This window comes from Elgaria multicarinata, chromosome 5 (genome assembly GCF_023053635.1).
Source record: "Elgaria multicarinata webbii isolate HBS135686 ecotype San Diego chromosome 5, rElgMul1.1.pri, whole genome shotgun sequence".
In the NCBI taxonomy this organism is placed as follows: Eukaryota; Metazoa; Chordata; class Lepidosauria; order Squamata; family Anguidae; genus Elgaria; species Elgaria multicarinata.
Window position 1 is genome coordinate 111,137,449 of NC_086175.1, and position 26,558 is coordinate 111,164,006.

Below are 26,558 nucleotides of genomic sequence, written 5' to 3' on the forward strand. Positions count from 1 at the left end.
GATGTTGTCTACATAGATCTGTTCTTGAAGACGGTCCAGAAGCTTCAGCAAGGGCAGAATGCAGCTGTCCAGTTATTTGTGGGGGTCAAGCATTCAGAGCATATAATAATGATTCTGGACCAGCTGTGCTGGTTGCCAAAGTGCTGATGGTTACCTTTAAATGGCTTAGGATTGGGTTATTTAATGGACCTCCAGTACCTACAATATATGAGCCTGCCTGGCCCTTAATCTTAGCCACCAGGTTCATGGCACACAAGAGACAGGGCCTTCTCAGTGTGAAATAGGTGCACTTCCTATGGAAGAGACATGGCTATCTAATTGACTATTTTTAAATGGCCACTAAAGACTTGGTTGTTTATATCTAACTTTAGAGCTCAAGCCAGCATCATTCAGTGTAATTTTAACACTGTTGCTAATTCATTGCTGATTTTGGAATGAATTGTTTTCATGTGGTTTTATGATTCTTATTTTGTGAGCCCTCCCAAGGTGGCTTGCATAAGAAGTTAACACAAAATACAGCTAAAATCAGTTCATTAAGATTGTAAAACTAAATTAGCAATCTAAAACTCTGCTATAATCCAGCACAGCAAGTCTAGTAAAAAATTCCAAACAATTTTAAACCAAGTTAGCAATAGTATAAACGCAAGACATTTAACTAAAAAGCAGAGCAAAAAATGGTTTTCAATGCTCATTTAAAAGCTGATACTGAAGGAGCCAAATGTAAATCCCTTGGGAGGGAGTTCCACAAGTACGGGACCACCACGAAGACTTCCAATTTAATCAATCTACATCCACAAGAGACAATTAAAGTAGAAGCTATTCTATTGCTATATTAAACAAATCAATTGCTGAAAATACAAACGAAAAAACAAAATCCATCAAAAGACAGCATTTCAATATACCTTTGACCTGCAACCACCTGGTCAATACCTAGAGCCTTCTGGTAGCCAGGACCGCCATGCACAGGTAGCTATTGTATGTATGTTAGAAGCTGGAAGCAAGTGGAAGTGCCCCATTGTGGCAACTGCTAGAAAAAACAAACCAAATGTTTTCCAGCAGGAGTGGCTGTCTCAAAATGACAGTAGGAACAAAGCACAGTTTCAGAAGGGAGAGTAGATCCCCATAGACACAAATGGCACTTCTTCCTCCACTTTTTGCTTACCACCTTCAGTTCTCTTTTAGGAATTTACAAGTGAAATGTGAAACAAAATATTGCCATGTGGACTACTCTGGTTCAGGGCACCACCATGCCATTTTTCGGGATATGCATCCAATCCGCCTTCCCTCCCCCAGCCCTGGAGTGTCAGCGTTCTGTGGCTATGCAGCATGATCAAACTTCATTGCAGTGTTTTGTGGGTGGTTTTTGGTTTGTTTAGGGGTAGTTTTTTTTTGGTGGGTTTTGTTGTTGTTGTCCTTTTAGGGTTTTCTCCCCAAAAGATTTTTTTCTACTTTTGCAAACTATGGGCTTTTCCCTATTGTTCTCAGTAGCTTCATTTTATTTTATTTATTTATTTTATTTTATTACATTTATATACCGCCCCACAGCCGAAGCTCTCTGGGCGGTTTACAACAATTAAAAATAGTAAACATTAAAAGTATACAAAATTTAAAAAACATTTTAAAAAAGTATAAAAACAACATGATTGTTGCACAGCCATCATAACTGAGCACCTAAGTTAGCTATTAGTTTAAATGATGGATGATTATAGGAGATGGGTCACATCCCAATTAAAATGACTGAGAAAGTGACCAGGTATAAGGCCATTTGAATGTGTTCACGGCTGAGGAAAAAATTGAGCTGGGGAGCTTCCAGCTCTCAACCCATCAGGTTAAGCTCATTTGTGAACAAACTCCGACCTTGTGAACAAACTTAGAGCACAGTAGTCATTGCAATGAAGAGGTTATTCATTTCTGCCTGACACCCAGAAATTACTTTAAAAAACAGAGCTGACAGTTATCAACACAAGGTTTCCCTCTTTCAAAGAAAGCTTCAGATTCATCTTGCACTTTTAACAAGACTGTAAAAACTTGGATTCACAGGAATTGTGGGTTTTCCATCTGTGGGAACAAAATCCTTTACCTGATAGGTTTTGGTCTGATCTAGCAGAGCTCTTCTTATGTCCTAATGAATGGAGAGGTAGGCTAATATGGCATACAGCGAAAACATAGGTATGTAGTGGTTTACTAATAAAGCAGAATGCCTGCACGTAGGACATATTGCACTGGAGAACCTTAAAAGAGTAGTAAGAAAAACTGGACGGAACTAAGTTGAGAGAGAGATGTTTTTAAAAAGGTATTAAAAGCTTTAGTTTAGAACCCAAAGAAAACAGTTTTTTTACCCATGTTCTTACAGTATAATTATAATTCCATTAGGAATCACATATAAATAGGAATCTCTGAAGTATATTAAGAATATACTTAATATATTCCTCCCACTGCCAATTTTCAAAATGTGCCTAATGGAAAAACAAAGATGGTACACTGTATAGAAATAGCACACCCATTGAAGTACAAAATATATTTATCTTTGTAACCCAACAATAATACTTGATCTATCTGATGAAGTGGACTACAGTCCACAAAAGCTTAAGCCATAATAAATGTGTCTTTAGTTTTTAAGATATTCTTTTACTTTGAAAACGATCCCACCAATTGAGCTATTCAATTTACTCACACAACTTGAGGCAACGCGGAATATTAAAAACTTCATACAGTCTTGCACGCAGGGCCGTCTCTTTGATATGGGATTAGAGTTCACAGGAAATAGGTCACATGAATTCACTAGGCAATTAAATTTCACAGACTAAAAAAATGCTAGGTAAAAGTAATTTTTCCCATGTTAGTCCTAAGCTTCAATTTTAATAAATAAACCAAAGGACTTGCCTCTGCTTATATGGAAGCTTTGGCCCAAAAGCAGCTTGGATATATTTGGTCTGTTAACCAAAAATTGGCAGACTTACATTTGAAGAAAATTAATTTTCATTCTGTTTCACTAGAGCTTCTGCATATACTACAAAAGCAAACATAGTTCAATCCCTAAATTTAATATAAATCAAGTATAATTTAATTTCCATGTGCATAAAAAATTGAACAGTGTAGATTAATAGTGTCTTTGAATTTCCTATTAAAAAATAATTTGTTATTTCTAGTATCAAAAAAGGACACTTCTAATGAGCTCTGAGTTTTTGTTTTTGCATTAATAATAGTCATGGGCATTTAAAGTAAAACCAAACATTTGATATTATGAGCACACATTCAATAGTTTTGGAAACAGCCAAATAATGGTTTGGCACTACACCAGCGATGGGTAACCAGTGACCCACAGAGATTCCCCATCTGGTTTATGCTTCTTCTTGGGGTTCTACCCACTCCCTTCTCAAACCAAAGGGCACCCGGGGCTTGCGGAGGAGGTGGGGAGAGGAATCCACTTGTTATTTCTTATTACAGATTACAGGTAAAGGGATTCCCTTTACTTAGCATGCACTACAATTAGGACGAGGAAGACTGTGCTAAGTGCTTTGTCCACCTCACGTCATCCGCAATGGAGAGAAGTGAGGGGTGGGTGAAGCCGGTCCTAGCCAAAGCTCTAGCCTGTGCTTCGGCCACTGGCTGATGTTGGCTGAGCCTGGTCACATCCATGGCACAAAGCCAGGAACTGAGCTATCATTGAGAGAAGTTGCTCCTCCTCCTAGTGCCAGCTAAGCCCCTTTCTCCATGCTGAGAAGGGCATGGAACTCCAGATTTCAGTAAAACATAGTGAATTCTTAAACTGCCCAAGTAGCATGACTGCTGAATCAACAGAAACAAGGTTTAAATGCATTTCTGATATAATACAATTCATAGCGCGATACTTCACCACCTCTTCTACGTCATTGTGAAGTAAGTCTCCCATCCTTTTTGTTAAGCAATCACAAGGATATTTTAATAGGGAAGTATCCAGACTCAGTTACTGACAGATTAAACAATTGAAAGTGGCTTATTTCCTAAGCACCCATTTAGTGAATTATAGCTACCTAGTAAAAATTGCAGCATGTGGAGACCATAATGTCTTGGACTCCTCCAGGCAACCTAGTTGTATTTTTGCCCTCTGCTTGGTGACCTCAAAAGTTAACACAGAAAACTTTGGTGTCATTTATGAGTAACAGCAAAAGTAAATATAGTTGTTAGACCGGTTCAACTGTAATCTTAGGGTGGATTCAGAAATTCAAAGTATTCGAGATTTGATCTAAAAGAATGAGTACAGATGTCACCACTTGCTAGGAGACCATCTATTTGTGTAAATAAATTCACGCATCAGTTTAAGGATAGTTTACTGTTCAAAGCTGGCGAAATCATGTTTGCTTAATCAACATTCCTAGCCTCACCTGCTGACTGTGCTTTGAAATATGTAATACTGTCCTTTTCTTGCATTACTTCCACTGAATAGCATGGATGGCACTTTTTAAAAATGCCTTCCCGGTTCATAGGGCAAAACAAGGTTATATGCAAATGTGTGCCACAAATCAAGACCAAAATATGACAGAGTACTTGCTACTATCTAGACATACTTCAAACCCTCTGCTTCCTCTGCTATTTGCTACAGAGGTTGGCCACCCGGGATATGAATGAATACAGTGAAGGCATCCACAAAGTAGGTGTTACATGACCTAATTCAATCCTTGCCAACTGCATAGGCAGTATTTAGATGAACTGAGGGCTCCAACGCATTTTACAATGGCCTAACCTCCATAAGTAAAAATGGCTAATTTCAGACTGTATTCAAAACTGATCTACCAAGCTCTCTTAAATTAACCCATCTCTTGAGCCATCCAGGTTGTTCCATGCAAATATTTTCATTGAGCCAGTTAACCCACAATTTTCCATGGCACATTTTCAAGGCATGTCTTGCTGTCTCTTTAAATATGCAATTTCTGATCAGCCCAACTGGAGGTTGGTCCGTGACCTCTGAACCTAGACACTATGGGTTAATCATGGATTAAATAACCCAAAGTTTACCTACAATTAACATCACAGAACAACCTGTGATTGGGTTAATCGGAGGTTTCATATTCAAAATGGTGGTGGCATATGAACACTCCTACTGTCTAACTTGTTTTCTGACAATAATTTCATACATGAGAAAAAATTACTTTGATAGAAATTGTTCTCTGCTTTCCATAATGCTTGAACATTGAAGGTCAATGCAACAGCAGTGCATGTTCAATAAAAACATGTAGCCTTGAGTTTGAAACAACATTCAATCAGTTTCAAGAATTGTGTGTCAAAAGGAGTTCTACATAAAATTTTTGTAATTTTATATTCATAAGTTTATCCAAAGCAACTTCAAGAAATCTGGTTCATGAATATTTGTTTTTAATCTTTAAAATGTTCCTATGCTGCTTCTCCAAGCATTCAAAGCAACTTTCAAGCTGATAAGAAGTTAGACACATATAGGGCTGAATCCAATCTAAAGCAAGCTCAGCACCAAGAAATAGAAACTGGTGGGGTGGGGAAGACAGATTCTTGAGTTCTATGGGAACCCCTTCCCACATGGATACCAGGCCCATGGCTGAACTAGATCGAGCATATATTGTCCAACTGTTTACTCCAAGCAGCAAATTTTCCTGAATATTTTGGTTTATCAAAAGATTCCTATTCAGAACGGAGAAAGCTGTAAGCTATTTACATTGGCACTGTCTGAAACATTTATTGGGCAAAGGAATGGAAGATAAAATAACCATGATGAAGTGCATTTTCAAGGAGCATTATTACACTAGATGAAAGTCCCAAACACACCAGATGCTGTTTGAAGCTTCTGCCTCTAATGCATTAAAGTATAAAGGAAAACTAGAACTCAGATGCATTTACATGCACAGTATGAGCACGGTCAGCTGCTTGATAAGGTGTATGAGCTATAAGCTATGCACTACAGCATTATTTGAGAGGTAAAGATAGAATATTGTTTATTTCATTAACAAATTATAACTGCTGATAAAAACAAACATTTAATGTCAATCCCACCCCAATCATCGCTGTTGCTTTCTTATACATACAATAGAAAATGTGGCATAAAAGTCATACTGATCTTCTGAAACGTGCATGCCTGGACAGACACACACCAGAACATTCAACATGCCTTGGGGGAAAAGAAGCCATTGTGACACCTCTAACAGTTCCCTAAGCTGGCCTTGCATGGGTAGCAGCAAACCCAGACAACCTATCTCCAGAGCCTATTCTATGAAAGGTACACCATGGGGCAGAGAAGGCCTCTAGAGTATCTGGGCCTAGCCAGGACATCATTTTCCTCTGCGCACATCTCATTCCAAAGGGGAGATGGGTCAGTGGGAATGGCAGCAGAATCTTGGATAACTAGCTGTAGGACAGGAATGTAGGGGCCCAACCCTCAAACCCTTCAATCAAGTCTTCACTGTCATTCCCATGCTGCAAATGAAGGGTGGGGACAATGGGCTTGGCCTTGCCCCTTGTTTGCATTGAAACAGCTGTATTTTAGGGGAAGTGTAGAAACAGGGAATGAAATAGGGGAAGATTACTCTTCTATCTTCCATCTTCATAGCCCTTCTTTGAAACCCTGGATAGGAAACTACAAGGATTTAACTTAGTGTCTGTACTGTAATGTCCAATATCAACTTTTATCTAACAGGTGTATTGCAGTGAAAAAGGCAAAATACGCATCAGGAAATAATATGGTATCTTATTAGAAATATACCACAGCAAGTCCAGAATGCCAGCTATGACGCACCGAGATTTAGAATACTGTTATGTAGTTCTCATATTTCATCTGAATCTATCATCAGGGGCTAGAGCAACTCCCTGCAGAGAAAATCTGAGGGAATTGAAGTTTTTGACTATAAAAGAGGAGGAACATGCAGGAGAATTATATCACTGTGGAGAGTCTGATGAGAATAACTCTCATAAATGTAAAACTAGGAGCTAACCAGTGAAAGTGGCAGCAAATAAAGGAAATCAAAGGAAGTATTCTTTTTCATAAAAACATAAACATGTTAAATAATTGACTGCCACAACATGTTAATAGCCATTAGCTTAGATGGCTTTAATAGAAAATTATACAACTTTATGGAAGACAGTTTATCAATGGCTATTAGGTATAACAGTACCATTATGTTCTGAGGTACCATACTTCTGATTATCAGATGCTGAAGGAAAACTTCATGAATGGCTGTTTGTAAATCTCTAAGAGCTATCTGGCAATTTACTCCTGCAGATAATAATGGACTAGATAGATCCTTGGTCTGATCTAGCAAAGCAATTATTATGTTATTAATAGGTTTGCACAGAAAAATAAGACTTGGCTAAATATCACTTAAATGACTGAGAGATGTAAACATGCAATGAATTTTGCTCCTACTTTTTTTAATTAAACAATGCAAGAGCAGCTTTTGGAAGAAACGATCTTCCTTGTTCAGGTAATAGAAAAACATTATACAGAGTAAATATTCACTAGACATTTGCAGTGCCAAGTTAAACATTAAAACAAACCATTAATATCTCAGCATCTAATGTCCTATGTGAAACACCACCACTAGATAAGCCTTACACTGATTTCTAATCCCCACTGTAGATCTACTTACCAAATCCCTGTGTAACACCCAGTTAGCATGTAGGTAATGAATACCATCTAGGATCTGATATAATAGAGATTTCACCATTCCCCGAGGTAACTGAACTGGCTTCTTGTTTGCCTTAGATGCTCTGTGAAACTTTATTATGTGCTGAAAAACAGGAAAACATACATACCAATTACCATAGGTGCTAATATTTTGACATAATGCTTCATGCAAGTCAAATCTCCTCTGAATGCATTAACCAGTGTAGCATTCCTTGGGATTTGAACAAGGATTATGTATAACTCTTTCTTTACAAGAGTTAACCATCTCCCTTTTGATTAAGTACTACATTTATGATTAGTGCCCCAGTAATCAGCCATGTTTTTTATATTCCTTTTATCTTCTGATAATAGGAATATAGTTTGATTTATCCTCCTTCCACACTCACTCCCCTGAACATCATTCAAAGCATTGGTTCTAAACTTTTATTTCCCTGTTCACATCTTAAAGACATGAGTATAACAACATTAAACAATGGAAAACAAGAGTCACTCCAGAAAGGTCAGATATACACATTTGAAACAGGTTTTGTGCAGGAGCTCTGCAAGCAGACCTGCATCCAACATTTTTTTCTATCAATGCCTGTCCACTGCCTGCATCCCGATAAGGCCAACTGTTCCCTTTGAATGCAAGTATAACAGATTAAGGTGCAACAGCATTTCTTATCTAAAGGATTTTTAAAAAAGAAAACCCTCTACCCTTAAATGAGCTGCCATTTACTATGTACTATCTCATAGCATAAGAGGAGAACAAATATAGTTGAGTTTCTAATCTGATTCATTGCTAAGTACTGAAATGTTTTTATTTAATTATAAGGGAATATCTGTAAAAGCTCCCTGCAAACTTTGAGACGCCTAAAGGGAAAACACTTTAAATAAATTCTGTTAGTGCATCTCTTTAGATTTCCATCCATCTGGACAACTTGACCTATTGTTAGTGATAGCTATAACCATTATGTGATCTTTAAAGTTTCTCCAATGGGAATCACAACCCATAGAACATTTTTAGACAGTATACATATAATTTAAAGCTCAATAATTTCTTTGAAACTACAGGAAAAGGTTGGAGCAGTGATGTGGGATGGAAACTTTTCCAACACTTTATTTTTCCACAGAAAATTGTCCTTTTCGGAAGTACATTAGTAACAATGAATGGATGCCAATTGCACGTATAATTTTAGGCAAGCTTAGCAGATTCAAAATGGTAATTAATGTTCTTCAGATGATTATCCCTGGCAAATATGTGAGATAATACATATGCCACTAAAATACTTAAATATCTCAGTATAAAATTAGTAATAAGTACTGACAGCAAAACTGAGCGGACCCAACAACCTGAGCGGAAGAGAGCTGAACTCTGTTGAATAGATAAGCCGCTGTCAGCATATCATGCATAGTTTTTGGTTTGCTAAAATTAATTAGTCCAGCCTTCCCCAACCTGAAGCCCTTCAGATGGGTTGGACTGCAACTCCCAGCATCTCCCAGGGTTTCAACCTGGTTACGGGACTGAATCAGCCTTGGTCACCCTGATGGATGACCTTTATCGAGAGAGGGACAGCGGGAGTGCAACCCTATTAATTCTGCTTGATCTCTCATCGGCTTTTGATACCATCGACCATGGTATCCTCCTCGATCGACTCCATGGGATGGGCATTGGAGGCACTATGTTACAGTGATTCTGGTCCTACCTGCAGGGTCTATATTAGAGAGTAACATTGGTTGATCATTTCTCGGCCCCTTGGCAATTAAGCTATGGGGTACCGCAGGGCACCATCTTGTCCCCAATGTTGTTTAACATCTATATGAAGCCTTTGGGGGTGGTCATTAGGGGATTTGAGCACAATGCCATCAGTACACTGGTGACACACAGCTCTATCTCCCTGTGACATATGAATCAGGAGAGGCTGTACAAGTCCTAGATCAGTGCCTAAACTCAGTAATGGGCTGGATGAGGGCCAATAAACTCAAGCTGAATCCTGGCAAGACAGAAGCACTGTGGGTGAGTGGTCCCAAGTCAGGGAAATGGGCTCATTGCAACTGCCATGTCCAAAGCACACATGTGAAGCTGCCCTAAATCAAGGCGAAATGTGGATTTCAAAGAATGAAAAGGAAAGGAGCACTACGTACTATGGGGAGTGGTTTACAATCACCCGAGCCATATTCTTTCATTGCATTGTGCCTCAGAGATGAGCAGTTTGTTGCAGTACCAGTTCATCTGTTTCTAACCCATTACCTACTAACAAACAGAGTTCCTTACCCAGAGGTCATGCTCCGCATAGTCAAAGAGAAGCCACACTTTTCTGTCAGCATGAGACAGAAACACCTTTTGCAGAGAAATTACATTTGGATGCTTGAGCTCTCGCAGCAGCTGCAAAACAAACACCATCTATTAGAAAGGTGTCTATACTAGCCAGAGATTAGAACTGACAAATCCTTTTATAATCTTAAACCCTATCAATAAACTCGCTTTCAGAATTCATCTTTGAAGCTTTTAATCCACAAGAAAAAAAAAGCAGTATGGGCTACAGTTTAATTAAGAAATTCCTTACAGAGTTAAATCAGACTAAAACTAGGTCAGATGCACCTCCCTTAAGATGCAGATGGCGCTATTTAAGTTTAAATGTTTATATGAATGTGAGTTCCACAATAACAACAACAACCTTAGCAGAGCATATACTGTGTTTCCCATATAAGTAAACCAAACACACTTTGTCTCTCCCTGCACAACTATGTCTTTTAATTCCCTGAACTGTGTCTTATATATGGGCTACTACAAGCAGAGCACATCATCAAGAATCTGACCAGTTGTTCAGCATTTCATTCTTCAGTAATCTTGACATAGGCTGCTAGAATGAAATTAAGTCAATTTACTACTTGATAAGTTTACATAAAATTTAAGACCTAACCAACAACTTTTCTACATAAGTTAGTCGTATGATTTCCAACTACTCCTTTGCTTACTTTAATAGTTATGCGTACATCAGAAACATAAACTTGTTCCTAATACAAAGCATAACAATAGGGGGACTGTTACTTTAAGCCTGAATAAGATCACTACAGGAGGCTTTATGGCTGAAAAGCCATCAGTAACACACCCTTAAGAAGTCTCTTTAAAAAATAATCTGGGAAAGAAAGCATTTTTGGTTCACTTTACTGAAAAACTGGTCTTGGAAAAACGACCTCTTGGAGCTTTAATGAAGCATGCACATGGTAAATCTAATTACAATATTACTTCTTTATAAGCATTCAGTGAAAGCAACATTAAGATTGTAAAGCACTTTGAATGTTGCAAAGTGATATACAAATGGGAAACAGTTATTACTACTAACCAATTCTAGACAGACTTTGGGGCTTAGACAAAGGGCAAACCCTTTGATGTACATCAGATTTGGACTAAGACTGAAGCCCAAGCAGAACTGGACAGATTTAGTCCATTTCTGGTGCTTCCCAAGGTGAAGGGGACTTCATTTTGAGGGAAGTCAGACCAAAAAGAGGCTTCATTACCAACTAGTCCATCAGAATTGCGCAGACTTCATGTCTCCTGAAAATTGCATCTTTTGATTTCATTCCCCTAAAAGTCTGAGGAATGAGCAACTCACAGGTTCACCTTCTAATCCTAGGACATGCTTTATCAGGCCTCCAATTACTGTGCTGTGCGGGAGGGAATGGACAGGAGCATGCAATGGACATTCTTACAACACTACCAGACTTCACTATGAAAAAAGTCTTAGACAGGTTTTCAGTCATTATAACTATGTATCTCCTGCACCTATCTTACCAAAACTTTGAAGGTTTCTTGCATGGGGAAAATATTCCCCACCACCACTACCTCATTTCCCCTATGAAAAGCCCTATTTGCTCCTTTAGCTTCTCCCAGCTTGAACATACTCGTACACTATGCTCAACATCTCCTCCTCCAGGTGCCTACTCCATGGGAGGCTTAGAAGATGGCAACAAGGGAGAGGACCTTCTTGGTGGTGCCCCCGCCTTCAATTCTGGAATGATCTCCCCAATGAGGCCTGCCTGGCACCAACGTTGCCATATTTTTGGCGCCCGCTCTTTCCCCAGGTATTTAGCAGCATGAGATGATTTTTTTTATCTATCCCAGGTTTGTTTTTATGGTTTAGATGATTGCTCGTAGTGGTTTTAGATGTATGTTGTCTGTGTGTGTGTTGAGTGTTTTTAAATTTTGTGTTTTGTTTTTAATATTTTTATCTTTGTAAACCGCCCAGAGAGCTTTGGTTATGGGGCAGTATAGAAAAGTTATAAATATATAAATAAATTTAACAACAAGAACAACAACCAGTTTCAGGGAATTTTCATTGGGAAATGAAATTCTCCTTCTCCTGCCATAGTCCTAATCCATTTCATATTCCACCAGCATTCATGCATCTCCATCAAAACATATAGTTTGGCCCCAAGCATAAATGTAATAAAGTTATTCCATGAGGAAAGTTTCATTATATTCAGCTGACTATATGTCCCAAAGGTACACATTATAAATTAGGTGATGGTCTTGTTTGTATTACCTATGCTATGTCCAACCGAATCAGCTGGTAAAGAAATTCGCCGTGAAACCTCTTAACATGGATGTTAAACCTCTGAAGCCACCTGTTTTGGTCCTAAATCTTGTTTTATGTCTACATTTATTGGGAGATTCTCTTCATTTTAGGATCCAAAAACTGACTATTGTGGTTGGCTGTTCCACTTGAAATAGATACAGCATTGTTATGATCTATTCTAGCAGAGATGCATTCTTTATGGCCAACGTTTATGTATTTAAATGCAAGCCTGCTTCTTGAAGGAGACAGGAAAAACATCCATGCATGGAAGCTATCGTATATGGTAATAACTTACATTACATTCACTAATGAAATAATTTTAATATAAGGCTTAGTTTAGCATTTAAATTACTTACTGCTATTTCTCTGCAAGCAGACATAGAAATTCCAGTACCTTCTATCTGCTTTAGAGCATAATCTTTATCATCTTTCCTGTGAAAGAAAAAAAATAGCACATTGCACACTCAAAAGAAACCTTATGAGCACTATTTAGAATCACACAAAGTGAAATGTTTGGAAGGGGGATGGATACCAAGCAGGTATAGGAATACATAAATATAAATTTATATATAAATAAGAGAGAGCTATTGCTGAGCACATATCCAAGATCTATTCTTCAGGATGGATTAAAGTGTGACCTTTGCAAAACATATACAAAGATTAACCTTTTACTTGCTGCACATATATGTAAGTTGATCACAGCTGAATCCTTGAATAAATATAGGTCTCATGCAATAAACAACTGCAAAATGTTTTTAAAAGTACAGTCACCAATACAGAAATACAAAACTTTGATGAGCGATAGACCAGTGTTCACTATGTTCAATTAAAGTGCAAAAAATTGATTGTGTTCATGAACACTGATAGAGACCCCACAACTGCTTTATACCAAATACAAGGGACAAGTAAGTTGTTACAAATTAAAAGCATACATACACACACATTTGTATTTCATATTTGCATATATGAAACAAGCTGGATCTCTTTGTAACTGAAAAAATTGGGAAAGACCACATTATCAGAATGGATAAAAACCCAGTGTTTTAATTTAGAAACTAAATAAACAAGACTCTAATCCAATCACTTAGTTTACCTTCTCACCTGAGAAACTGATTTTTTTCAGAAGATCTTGATACTAAGCCATTCATAATTTTATAACAAGTAAAAGCAAAAGTATACACTAAGAAGATAGAAACCAGATTAATTCTCAATTTGGTTTCAAAAAAATCATGCTAAAGGAAATTTGTCTTTCCAGTTGTACCACATGGCATAAGAGAAGCCAAATGGGTTAACTGGCTTGATGGTCAAGAAGGCCTATAGCTCTTCTAGCTGCCTTGCATGCCAACCTTGCACTTCAGCACCAAGGGCAGGGAATCCATCTTAAAGCAAAGTACCGGTCCATAAACAGGGTTTTACACCAAAAACAAACCCAAACCCATAGCCTCCTGTATGTTCTTTGTATGTGCATATGCGAGAGAACCCCAGATTTAACCACCTCACAGAATTTGTGCATTTCCTTGTCCTAGTGCATGTCTGGTTTCTATTGTTTGATGGACTTTTAAATTTTAGACCGCCTCATTCTTTCAATTATCAGTTTTCTATTTGTTCTTCATAAATCTGTAGTATTGTTAAACTTGTTTAGTGACCATGTACATATGTAGTACGTTTTGTGAAGAAATCATAAAAGAGATTAAAGAAATAACTGGATATGAATTACCTCTGAATCTGCTGGCTAGGGCAGACAGGATTGTTAATAGACTGGCAATATGCTGCTCACAGCACATACATTGGTTGCTAACTACTAGAAACAGCAACATTTTCCATCAACAGAATAGCAGTTAAGAAAAATCTGGCAGAAGGTACTTTATGCATGAAATGACCTAATATAAACAAATATGTCATGACTTAAAATCTGGAAAGGACTCTTGAAAATGTTGGCAACCATTTTTCAGTTTTTGGAAGCAAACTTGAGCCATATGAAAATGTTAGATAAGAAGTTTTGCAAGTTTTGCATTTCTCCAAGATGTCTATTTTCTTTTGAATAGAAACTTGACTGGATGTTACAGGTCTTTCTATTTCTCTCTAATATACTACATGCCATGCCTAATTTTCTTATACATAAAAGCTGTAAAAAAAGAATTCTGCAGTACTGCATCTTGATTAGCCAGCAAAATTGTCTCATACTTTTTAATTACAATGAAATCTAAATCACAGCTAAAACAAATCACTTTTTCTCCCTTATTCTGCAAGATGCTGGCTTCTTCAGGACTATGATCAGGATCCTTTGGGTCTGGAGATATATTCTGGCAAGGATTAAAACTTGCCAATTATTCTCTGTTATTTTGCAGGGCACCTTAGGCCTAACCAAGAGCCACACAACCCCTTCCAGGTCAAGTGAATCCCATACTTAAAACATTCTAGTAATAATTTCAAGTTGGATAGTTTCAAACAAATGATAGTTAAGAGTCTGCATTGTACAACAACTAACACATATGGACGAGAAAGGTCCCAAATTCCTTGCCGCTGCACTGGCCGAAAACAGGGAAGGGGTGAATGCATGTTCATATTATATTGTTTCATATCATGACCAACTAAAGTTTAATGTGATATCCAAATGCTATCATTGTGATTACCCTTTCAAACAAAGTTACTTCGCCTGCTACCACACCAGTGCAGAAACAGATCCCTGGTGTGCAAAGGGCATGTACAGTTGCTCGAGGGCCTAGTTCAATCAAGACCAGTGGTCAAAACTGTAGCAATTTTCTTGGTAGAAATAATATCTGTTGCAATGAACTGATTTTTTTTGTGAACCACCCAGAGTTTCAACCATTGGGAGGTATAGAAATGTAATAATAAATTCTGTCTTGTATGGTTCAAAGCACATACATGAGTTTTGCGGTCCTTTCAGGTTTTATTAGAAATGCATTTTCTTTCATTTTCTCAACTCTTGGGCCTCAATGCTCTCTCAGGTTATACTGAAATTGGGCCTGTCATGGTCCCAGATGCCAAGCTGCTACTGGAGTCATCTTCAGAGGAGGAGCCAGAACCATGAGAACCAGCTGGCCCCTCAGAATACCATGCCACTACTCAAGATGGTCTGGGACCCTCAAGGATGATGCCTTTGCATATGCTTCCTGGAGAGGTAGAGATCTCAGGTTCTAAGACAGAGGGGAATGCTGGGGTACCACTTAGCCCCTGAGAATGCCGGTGCCTTAAGATCCATGATAGGATGGTGGGCAGGCAAAGGAGTGCTTGCTTACTGAAGAGGATTACCCATGAGTTAGACTCTCCTCATGAGGACGATATCTGACAAGCCTCTAACATGATGCAGGAGATCTGCTGGAAACAACAGCTGAATTTCAGCTCTAGTCTCTATACTGTTTTCTCCCTGAATATTTCTGTCTGTCTGGACCTCCATGCTATTGACCTCTGGGCTTTTACCTGACTCTTTTGGATGGCATTTTTTACTTGATGAATCTCCTTGGCTTTTGACCTCAGACCTCACTCGGGGGGGGGGGGGGGAGGAACACCTTCTGTGTTTGTTCAACTGTTCTTGACTATTTGTCTGCTCTATTGTATACATCCCTGTATGCGCTTAGCAAAGAGCCAGGGCTCGGTTTAAAGAGGGGCAGCTGACTGTTGATCCTGCTGCTTTAAGTTTGTTTTGATGTTGCAGTGATTTTCTACTACTGCGTTACATTTCTTATTTTGTTTAAACTTATCTTATCTGTTTTATATTATTAAGCCATCAGTAACCCTGTGGGACATAGAGAGAAAAACTGGCTTTGTAAACTACTGGGAAATATCCAAAGACAAAAAAGAAAAAGTGTCATCGTCCCCCACCCCCCAAAAAAATTCCACCCACACCTTCATTTGTTTTTGTTCCCCCCCTCTCAAGCCTTCACATCTCTAGAGAGACCAAAAGGCAGCGTAATGGTTACAAATATTTTTTAAAAGCAATTAAGAATACTGCATTCACACATTAAAGGGGGTCACACAGCTATAGCAGGAAAAGCCACCATCAGAGGAATGCACAGAACTGGGCTAAGTGCAGCGACTGAAAAATTGATCAGCAGCTATGTGGGGCAACCCTACATAACTAAAAACTATGGTAGGTGGTTCAAAGGGGATACAAGTTACACACACAGCACAGTAAGACAGGCATGCTCTACTTTTCTCGCACTTGCTATATTGGCATCCATACCTGTAAGTATACATCATGGATAGCGGACTTCAAAGAACTAAGGCTTATATTCAATTAGTGTCCCACTGCAGACATAAGACTTTCGGAAGCCTCTGCTGGATCAGTCATCAGAATGCAGACGGAGGTGATTTTTGGCAAATGCTCCTCCCCCTGACACTACCTCCGATACTGTGCCAAAAGTTCCTCCAACCCTCTAGAGCATATTTTGGGGGAGTGGAAATTACTGAAAATTGCCTCCCTCTTTAATCCGATGATAAGGCTGGATCAATGAGGCTTTTTTCAGTGGAGGGATGCCAACTGGATATGCACCAAACATTTAGGCAGTTATGGTGCTCTTTTTAGTCTGGTTAAATGGAGAAAAGCTTTCAAATATGCAATTAAGTATGAAAAATCAAGAACTCACATCATACTGGACTTATTAGGCTTATAGAAACTGGTAAGTAAAAACAGAAAAACTAGAGTTACCTGTAATAAGAGAAATATTCATGCATAAGCAATGAACAATACCTACTTTACAAATATTCCTAATGGCAAGTTGAAAGCAATTAAATGTATAATACTGAGCTGATCTTAAAAACCCAATATCCACACACACAAAAATACCTGCCAGTGCACAGGATTAAGGCGTAATTTATCTATTCATCTCAGATAAAAATTATTCTAATTTCCTAATCATCGTAAGTTTTAAACCTCTAAGGAAAGCCATGCTGGATCAGACCAAGGGTCCATCTATTCCAGCACAGCACGCTGTTCACCCAATGGCTGTCGACCAGGAATCCACAAGCAAGATACAGTGGAACAGCAGCTACAAGGAAGACCTAGTGAGGTAAAGTGGGTGCAATGGTGCAGCCTGAGAAGCATATAGCAGAGATCACATATTACCCAGTCACATAAAAATGGATGGAGTTACAACCAAGTTATATCATTTGTTACTACAGTGCATCACCCATCACCTGCATACATAAAATAAACCTAAAACTGATTGATATATTTCTAAAGTTGCCATAATTTGGAAACCTCTAGAACAAAAACTCTAGCAAGGAAAAAAATGAACCATCAGTCCTGATGGCTAAAAATTATATGTTACTAGGTAATGTAACAAATTACAATTACCAGTTATCTTTTCCAGCAGTATTATGTGGAAAACTCTTGATCTGGTTCCATTTCTTTCTCTGATAAGATCTAACACTACTCTGATAAGATCAAAACATATTGATAAGATCAATACATATTGATGAATTTCAAAGAAAAATAGCCAAACTCTCTATGACAATTAGTATATATCCTTCACATAAGGGTCACCAAGGAAGTGTAAACTGGTGACAAACCACTAAAGCACAAAGCAAGTCCTAAAAATCAAATGCAGCTTGGCAAAAACAGAAACTGGCTGGGTTCACACAACATAAGAACCCACATCAAGGTTGAGTGTGGGTTGTTGAAACATGGATTGCTGTGTTGTGTGAATACAGCCATGCTAATAAACCATGGCTTGCTAATCCTGAACAACAGATGAAAAGAATCCCTGGTCTGTGAATTATGAGTTGTTAGTATGACTGGATTGACACAGCACAACAACTCGCGTTTCAAACAACAACCCCTGTTTCAAACCATTCTCGACCTTGAGTGTGGGTTGTTGAGTTGAGTGGACCATTTCCGGGAATTGGGTAAGCGTTCTGTTCTGGATGAGGTGGCACTCCCTCTGAAGGAGCAGGTACGTAGCTTGGGAGTACTCCTAGATCCATCATTGTCACTGGAGGCTCAGGTGGACTCTGTGGCACGGAGTACTTGGGGTCAGCTTCAGCTGATCCGCCAGCTACGGCCTTTCCTGGACAGATACAACCTAGCCACAGTAGTGCATGCACTGGTAACTTCCTGATTAGACTACTGCAATGCACTCTACATAGGGCTGCCCTTGAAGACGACGCGGAAGTTGCAGCTTGTGCAAAATGCAGCAGCTAGACTGCTGGAGGGTACATCTTATAGAGCCCACATAACACCGGTCTTAAAGGAACTGCACTGGCTGCCTATACACTTCCGGTCAGAATTCAAGGTGCTGGTGATGACGTTTAAAGCCCTAAACAGCTTGGGACCTCAATACTTGAGAGAGCGCCTCTCCTTATATATGCCTGCTCGAGACCTTAGATCTGTTGGAGGAGCCCTTCTCCGCATCCCATCAATGCAACATATACGTTATGATGGGATAAGGGAGAGGGCTTTCTCCATAGTGGCACCCCGACTGTGGAATGCCCTCCCCTTGGATGCCCGATTGGCGCCAACATTGATTTCATTTCGACGCTAAGTAAAAACATGGCTTTTAAACAAAGCCTTTGATGGTTAAACTCACTGGCACATTGTTTTAACTGTATCTATTGCTTTTAAATTATTATTATTATTATTATTATTATTATTATTATTATTATTATTTATTTATATAGCACCATCAATGTACATGGTGCTGTACAGAGTAAAACAGTAAATAGCAAGACCCTGCCGCATAGGCTTACATTCTAATAAAATCATAATAAAACAATAAGGAGGGGAAGAGAATGCAAACAGGCACAGGGTAGGGTAAGCAGGCACAGGGTAGGGTAAAACTAACAGTATAAAGTCAGAACAAGATCAAGTTTTAAAAGCTTTAGGAAAAAGAAAAGTTTTTAGCTTGGATCATGGTTTAATTTGTTTTTAACTGTATATATTTATTGTTTTATACTGTATATTTTTATCTGTACGCCGCCCTGAGATCTTAGTGATATAGGGTGGGATATAAATATTTTAAATAAATAAATAAATTTCCAAGCCCTGGTTCTACAATATGCAGAGCAATTTATTCAACTAGGACAGTCCTCTTTCAAAAGATTACACAAGATGATTTCTACAACTGGATATACGCTGGCTGTCATTGGAAGGATTTGATATAATAGGATGCTGTGTTCAGTGTAAAATGAGAAGTGCTAAAAAAAAAAAAACCACTCAGACTAAAATCACAGTTACTAAGAAAGCCAGGTATGAACTCAAGAATGTGCTAATGGTAGGATGAGACAAGAGGCATTGTTAAGAGGAAAGCTATAGACACAACAACTGTAAGAAGATAAGCAAGAAGAGACAGGCCATGTCCTGGAGATTTAAATATCTGTAGTCACATTTTAAACAGTCATTATTAGGGTGACCTCAGTGTCCACACCTTCATACATACTTGCAAGTAAAAAAGCAATTCTAAATTGTAATTGTGATGGGGGAAGGGGGAGAGACAGCCAGTAGGTGATTATTATTCCTGAGTAATTAAATCCAACATTGAAGCATACAAATACATGAATACAGATTAAAACCAATAAAGAGGAAAGCAGTGTGAGGACACTACCAACGGCTTTGCAAAAAAAGGAGGTGATGGAGAGATACTTAGTAATGAAGCATGTGGTGGTGGGGAAGAAGGTACACAGAAGCATGAGTTGAGAAAATACAGAATATAAAAGAAGGTAGTTTAAGGAGCAATCCTTTTGCCCCTAGACAGTGTCTGAGGGGCCATAGGTTACTGGGGATTCCACCCCTCACCTCCAAGGTTGGAGACAGTGCTCTGACATCAGAAGAGGGAATCAGAGATCCGACCCTTCTCCCCTGTCCTCTTGCAGCCAACATGGAAAGAACCACACTGGTTACCCTCCAAGTTTGGGAAAGCCACCTCAGAGAGAGGGAAAAGGGGATGTTTTGGTGGTCTGGGAGGAGACTAGAGAGGCCAGAATACAAGCTATCCTGAGACCTCTCCAAACTCATTTCCTCTCTCTCCAAAGTGCTGTTGCTAGACAGGCAAAGCATCCCATCTAGCTGTTAGGATCAGGCTTGTTCTCTTTAGTGTGGGGAAACGGGTTTGATTCAGATTCAGAATCTGAAGAAGAACAAGAAGGAGAAGAAAAAGAACTAGACACTTACCAGTCAAGACAGGAAGAAGGGGAGGAGATCCTCCAAGACTCTCCAGGAGTCAAGGAGGTATCTTCCTAGAGGCTTATCAGAGAGAATGCCAACAATTCAGAGTCCATCCTCCCCCAGTCCCTGGGAACTCAGCCTCTGTCGGTGTGTGTGTGTGTGACTTAGGAGTTGACAGATCCCAGAGTCTGCTGCAGAATTGCAAGCAGATTCCTGACCATTTGCAGAATTGCAAACTTAGCCACACGCCAAAGACTTCTCTAGAAAACCCCTCCCTGAATTAAAGTAGCTCTTGGACTGCATGAAAGGGCAACTGCCTAGCTCAGTTAGCCTAATTAAGCTTAGAGGAAAGCTACTAGCATTCTCACTTACTTCAAGTGTGAAGAGATATTTGCTAAATAAAGCTTTGTGGATTATACAGCAAACCTCTTTAATGTCTCGCATCTCAGCCAGAGGGCTTAGAATAAAGATACAACTGAAAAATGAGGGTCAAGAGGATGGGGAAGCGAAAATCGCTTGTGCTGCTCCTTCCACTCTGCACTGGATGATCAGAAGCTTCAAGTTCAGGCATTTCTGATTATCAAGGGTGCAATCAATATGATTGCACAATTAGAGAAGAAACAGGAAAACTTACATAAGTTATGGTGCAAGAACAGCAGAGATGCACCAGGGTCTGGGGAAGTTGGGCATCAGCTTGTTTATTTATTTATTATTTATTTAGAATATTTATATACTGCTCCCCATTGAAAAATTTCGGAGCAGTGTACAAGATAAAATGAAAAAACAGAATAAAACAATTAAAACAAAAATTTAAAAGAAGCAAAAACAGAGATTCAAGGCTGCATATTAAGGAAAGGCTTTTTGGAATAAAGATGTTTTCAGGAGGTGCCGAAAGGAGTACAAGGTTGGAGCCTGCCTGACCTCCAGAGGCAGGGAGTTCCACAGGAGGGGCGCCACCACGCTGAAGGCTCTTCCCCTGGTGGATTCCAATCGGAGGATGGATCTAGGTGGAACCACCAGGAGCAGGCCCTCGGATGACCTCAGTGACCGGGCAGGTTGGTAAGGGAGAAGGCGCTCTCTCAGGTATCCTGGTCTCAAGTTGTTTAGGGTTTTGTACACAAGTACAAGAACCTTAAACCTGGCCCTGTAGCGAATAGGCAGCCAGTGCAGTTCCCTCAGCAGAGGAGTTACATGCTGGAAAGGGGCAGCTCCAGACAACAGCCGAGCTGCAGCATTCTGCACTAGCTCCAGCTTCCGGAGCAGCTTCAAGGGCAGCCCCACATAGAGCGTGTTGCAGTAATCCAATCTTGAGGTTACCAATGCCTATACCACTGTGGCCAAACTATCCCTGTCCAAGAGAGGTCGTAGTTGGCGAACCAACCGAAGATGGTAAAAGGCACTCCGAGTCATGGCAGCTACTTGAGCCTCCAAAGACAGAAATGGGTCTAAGAGTACCTCCAAACTATGAACCTGTTCTTTCAGAGGCAGTGCAACCCCATCCAGAACAGGCAATGAGCCTGTCTCCCGGACTCGGGAACCACTCACTCACAGGGCTTCCGTCTTGCCAGGAATCAGTTTCAGTTTATTGGCCCTCATCTAGCTGATTACTGAGTCTAGGCACTGGTCCAGGACCTGCACAGCCTCACCTGATTCAGTTGTCACAGGGAGATAGAGCTGCATGTCATCAGCGTATTGATGGCATTTAGCTCCAAATCCCCTAATGACCGCTCCCAATGGCTTCATATAGATGTTAAATAACATTGGGGCAAGATGGTGCCCTGTGCCACTCCATAGCTCAATTGCCAAGGGGCCGAGGATTGGTCACCCAATGCTACTCTCTGAAAACAACCCCATAGGTAGGACCGGAACCAATGCAAGGCAGTGCCTCCGATGCCCATCCCACGAAGTCGATACAGGAGGATACCATGGTCGATGGTTTCAAAAGCTGATGAGAGATCGAGCAGGATTAACAGGGTTGCATTCCCCCTGTCCCTCTCTCGATAAAGGTCATCCATCAGAGCGACCAAGGCTGATTCAGTCCCTTAACCAGATCGGAACCCAGACTGGAATGGGTCTAGATAATCAGTATCCTCCAAGAGTGCCTACAGTTGCTCCGCCACAACCCTCTCAAGTACCTTCCCTAAAAAAGGGGTGTTTGCAACTGGGCGGTAGTTGCCTAATACCATCGGGTCCAGGGTGGGCTTCTTCAGGAGTGGTCGCACTACTGCCTCCTTAAGGACAGCAGGGACCACCTCTTCCCAGAGGGAAGCATTTATCACCCCCTGGACCCACCCAGTCAAACCCCCTCGGCTTGCTTTTATAAGCCAGGAGGGACAGGGATCGAGAGGGCAAGTGGTTGGTCGCATTGCTGCAAGCTTGTTCTCCTATACGGAGGGACCACAGCTCAGTGACAAGCACTAACCCTGCATGCAGAATCTCCCAAGCACAATCCCTACCAGTTATAAAAGGATCAAGACAGCATGTGATGGGAAATACCTCTCTCTGTCTGAGATCCTGCCAGTCAGAGTAGACAATACTGAGTTAGATGAACAAAATAATCAGACCTAGTATAAAGCAACTTCCTATTTTTCTTAACTGCAAAGACAGGTCTTGTTGACACGCTAACACAGTCTTCCCAACCTGGTACCCTCCAGATATGCTGGACTGTAACTCCCATCATTTCCAACCAGCACAGCAATGGAGGACACCAGGTTGGGGAAGGTTGCCCTAACAGATCTATTGTAGCATAAGCTTTTGTAGACAAGAGCCTTTTTCATCATCTGACAAAGTGGGCTATAGCCCACAAAAGCTCGTTATCTCTACCAGTTGCTGGGGAACTTGGGTGCGAGGATGCTGCTGCAGTTATATCCTGCTTGTGGATTGCCTGTGGGCAGCTGGTTGGCCACTGTGTGAAGAGAATGCTGGATTAGATGGACCCTTAGTCTGATCCAGCAGGGCTCTTCTTAAGTTCTTATCTCAATCAACCTGGTCGCCCTTAGAGCAGCCTTCCCCAAGGTATCTTCTACTACAACTAGATATCCAGATATATTCTACTACAACTCCCAGGATTCCTGACCATTGGCCATGCTCCCTCAGAATGATGTGAGTGAAGTCCACACTAATTGGGGAACATAAGAAGACCCATACTGGATCAAGACCAAGGGTCCATCTAGTCCAGGATTCTGGTCCAGCTGTTGACCGGAAGCTCACAAGCAAGACATGAGTGAAACAGCATCCTCCACCCATGTTTGCTAGCTACTGGTGTACACAGGCATACTAACTCTAATACTGGAGAAAGCATATTGCCATTGAAAGCGTTCTCCTCCAAGAATTTGTCTAGCCCACTTTTAAAGCCATCCAAGTGAGTGGCCATTCTCCCAACCTAATCAGGTTCATGGAAACCTTTTCAGGAGGACACCACCACACGGGGGACGAACGTGTTTGCTGTAACAGACTTAACAGGGCTGCTCACAAAAGGCAGAAAGTGGCGGCATGGCGCCCCTCAACACCCAGCCCGGGCGCTCTGTCGGTGTGAGGAGCGAGAGCGATAGGAGGGATCGCGAAAGAGACAGCGTGGCAGACGGGAAAGCCCTCGCGGGTGGCTGTAAGACGGAGGAGGAGGAAAAGGCAGCACGGAGATGAAAGGGGAGAAAAGAAAGCCGGGAGAGGGGAACGGAAAAGCGCTGAGGGGGAGCCCTTCCCGTCGGGCGCGGAGACCCTTCTGAGGAGGCCACGCTTTAGGCCGCCCCCTACCCCACAGCCGCCCCTCACTCACCCGTCTTTCCGCTTGGCCTTGTAGACGTGCCCGTAGGTCCCCCTCCCCACCTTGCAGCCCTCGTACTCGAAGAGGTCCTCCACGCGTTCGCGCTCCCCGGTCAGCTTCACCTTGAAGTCATAGTCCATCTTCATTCAGCGCCCGCCGCCTCAGACGACACTCCGCCCCGCGGAGCCCTCGCCCGCCGTCGCCGCCACCAGGGAGGAGGACAAGGAGGAGGCCCCACTGCCGCCGCCGCGACGCCGACCATCCAGGTAAGGGGGGCAGAAAGGAAGGGGAGGCGGCGGCAACGCGCGGGGCTGTGAGGCGGCGGCGGGGCAGGGGGCGGCGGCAGCGGCTACTGCTGCCGCGTTGCTCGTCGACGTCCTTGCCTCAGCCGGCTGAAGAGCCAAACAGGCAAAGCCGCACAACAGCCGGTATCTCTCGACTCAGAATACGGCAGCCGCGCCTGACCACGCTGCTGCAAAAGAAGGAGCGTCGCAAAGCCTCCCCCCTCCCCTCACTTTTTCTGGTGACTCCCTCGATCCTAGAGAGCGCACCACGTGGAACCCAACCGGCTCCCAGGCGACGCCTCCCCTGCACGCGAGCCCCCACCCTCCTGCCCCAGAATGCACTGCGTCCCAGCTGCCGACTGGAGGCTTGGGAGGTGTAGTTAGAGCGTAAACGTGGAAGAAGAAGGCCCGGGAACCCCACGACAGGAGTGGGCAAAAATTCAGATCGCCAGAGCATTTGGACTGCAACTCCCAGCATGCTTGACCACGGGCACAACAACTGAAGCCCCCCCCCCACCACCCCACAAAAAACCCTGGAGGTCTACCTTCTGCCCATCCCTGCCATACAATAGTGTGCATCTTGGGACCAGATAAACACCGGATGTGGACTTGGTGCATGCTGGGAGTTGAAGTTCTCGAATTGAGTTTGAAACTATTGCATGCTGGGAATTGGAGTCCAGAGGCTCACAGGACATGGGCTTGTAGCGTGATAGCAATTGAAGTCTTGGAGGGTTGTCATTGAGGTTCCATCTCCATGGGGACACGTTCTCGAGTAGTAGCAGTGTGAAGAGGAAAGAAGGAAGGGAGGGTGAGTGGGTTGCTGGCTCTGAAGTAGAGACTCGCGATGCAGATTATGCCTTGAAAGGTGATGTACTGAACACAGCATATAACAAATTTAACCCAGCAACTGCAGCAGTTTTCAGGTCTGATCTGTTAGGGCTGTGCCATTAGTGTTGTGTCGTGGAATTGAAAAGCACATTGTGTTATATCCAATGTTAGTCCTACTTAACCTATGGGGGAGGGGTTGTTCAGCACCTTGGATAGCGGTTGTTGTTGTTGTTGTTGTTGTTTTAGAGTTCTGACTGTAACCCAGAGTGGATTCACAGCCCAACCAAAGTCAGAGCCACCAGCCTCCACTGCTACTTAAACTAGATCCATTGAATACAACCCAGTGTTATCACTCAGTACACGAAGTGGAGTAGCAAAGTACTGATTCACACAGCCACGTTGTAGAATGTCATGAATGGCTTAGGAGACACACTAGTCTAGGCAAGATCTTAACTAACAGAGCAGTAAGAGGAAACTTTTGACTACTTAGAAACAATTAAGTCCAGTGCCACCTAGTGACTCGCTAAACTATATAATTACACTGTTCACACTGGTAGCTTTTTCTCCATCACTGATTTTCCCATTGCTGTAGTTGGAAAAAAATTAAAAGCTGAGCCACACTGGTCTTGGCTCCCAGCTGAGAAACAAGTATGCTGTTGCAGTGCCATAAACTTCAATATATCTATTTACCCACTTGAGAGTCTCACTGCAGGCTTTAAAAAAGAGTGTTCACAGCGGTGTGCTCAATCATTAAATATGTCTGTGACTATTGCTCATGTGGATTGCCAACTTCAGAACCATCCCCTGTAGCTGTGCTTTAGTTTAAGAACAGCATGATGTGCAGACATTAGCAGGCAATAATGTTTATCTCCATTCAGTGAAAACTCTGCAGGGCTTTTCTTCCTTCTTTTCTGGTCAGTTTAGCAACTGCTTCACTACCACTATTTTCCAAACTGGGCACACAAAAAGGAATCATGGATATGGACTAAAAGTCCCATTAGCAGTCACGTGAACTGGCCATGGTGCAAATCTTGTGGTGCCTGTCTCTATTTACTAACAACCTGCCTCTGTGCAGTTACATGTATCTAAGCACTTTGAGGTTAAATGCATCAAATTGTCTAATGAAAAACAAGACTGTTGTTGTAAGGTGAAGCCAATTGGGGAGAAAAGGTGGCTGTTTGACTTGTGTTGATAGATTATGTGGTATAGGAACTACAACAAATGCCCTTTAAAATGTATTGATTTTGTCATTTAATCTTGAGCGTATCTAAGAGGAGGCCAGTGAATGTTGCCTTCCACCCATCCAAATCCCAAATAAGAGGTCTGCCATGCGGAAGAGCCCACACAAAAAATGTTTGGGTTTTCTTTTGTTTTG

The 26,558-nt window shown here is 41.4% G+C and overlaps 1 protein-coding gene across 3 annotated transcripts in view; it reads right to left on the bottom strand.

Annotated features, from left to right (window-relative positions):
- The window catches only part of CDK8 (cyclin dependent kinase 8), a 48,024-nt gene extending 23,692 nt beyond the window's left edge, over window positions 1-24,332 (bottom strand). Inside the window, exons 1-4 of one of the 3 annotated variants that reach the window (XM_063127014.1) lie at window positions 24,084-24,332; window positions 12,543-12,618; window positions 9,882-9,992; window positions 7,590-7,730 (exon numbers count right to left, since the gene is read on the bottom strand). In XM_063127014.1, coding sequence (XP_062983084.1) covers window positions 7,590-7,730; window positions 9,882-9,992; window positions 12,543-12,618; window positions 24,084-24,217 — 462 coding nt within the window. In that variant the 5' untranslated portion in view covers window positions 24,218-24,332. Of the gene's footprint in view, window positions 1-7,589; window positions 7,731-9,881; window positions 9,993-12,542; window positions 12,619-24,083 lie in introns of those variants that run through there. The other 2 variants (XM_063127013.1, XM_063127015.1) reach the window with 2 other exon arrangements.
- Window positions 24,333-26,558: the final 2,226 nt, after the last annotated feature.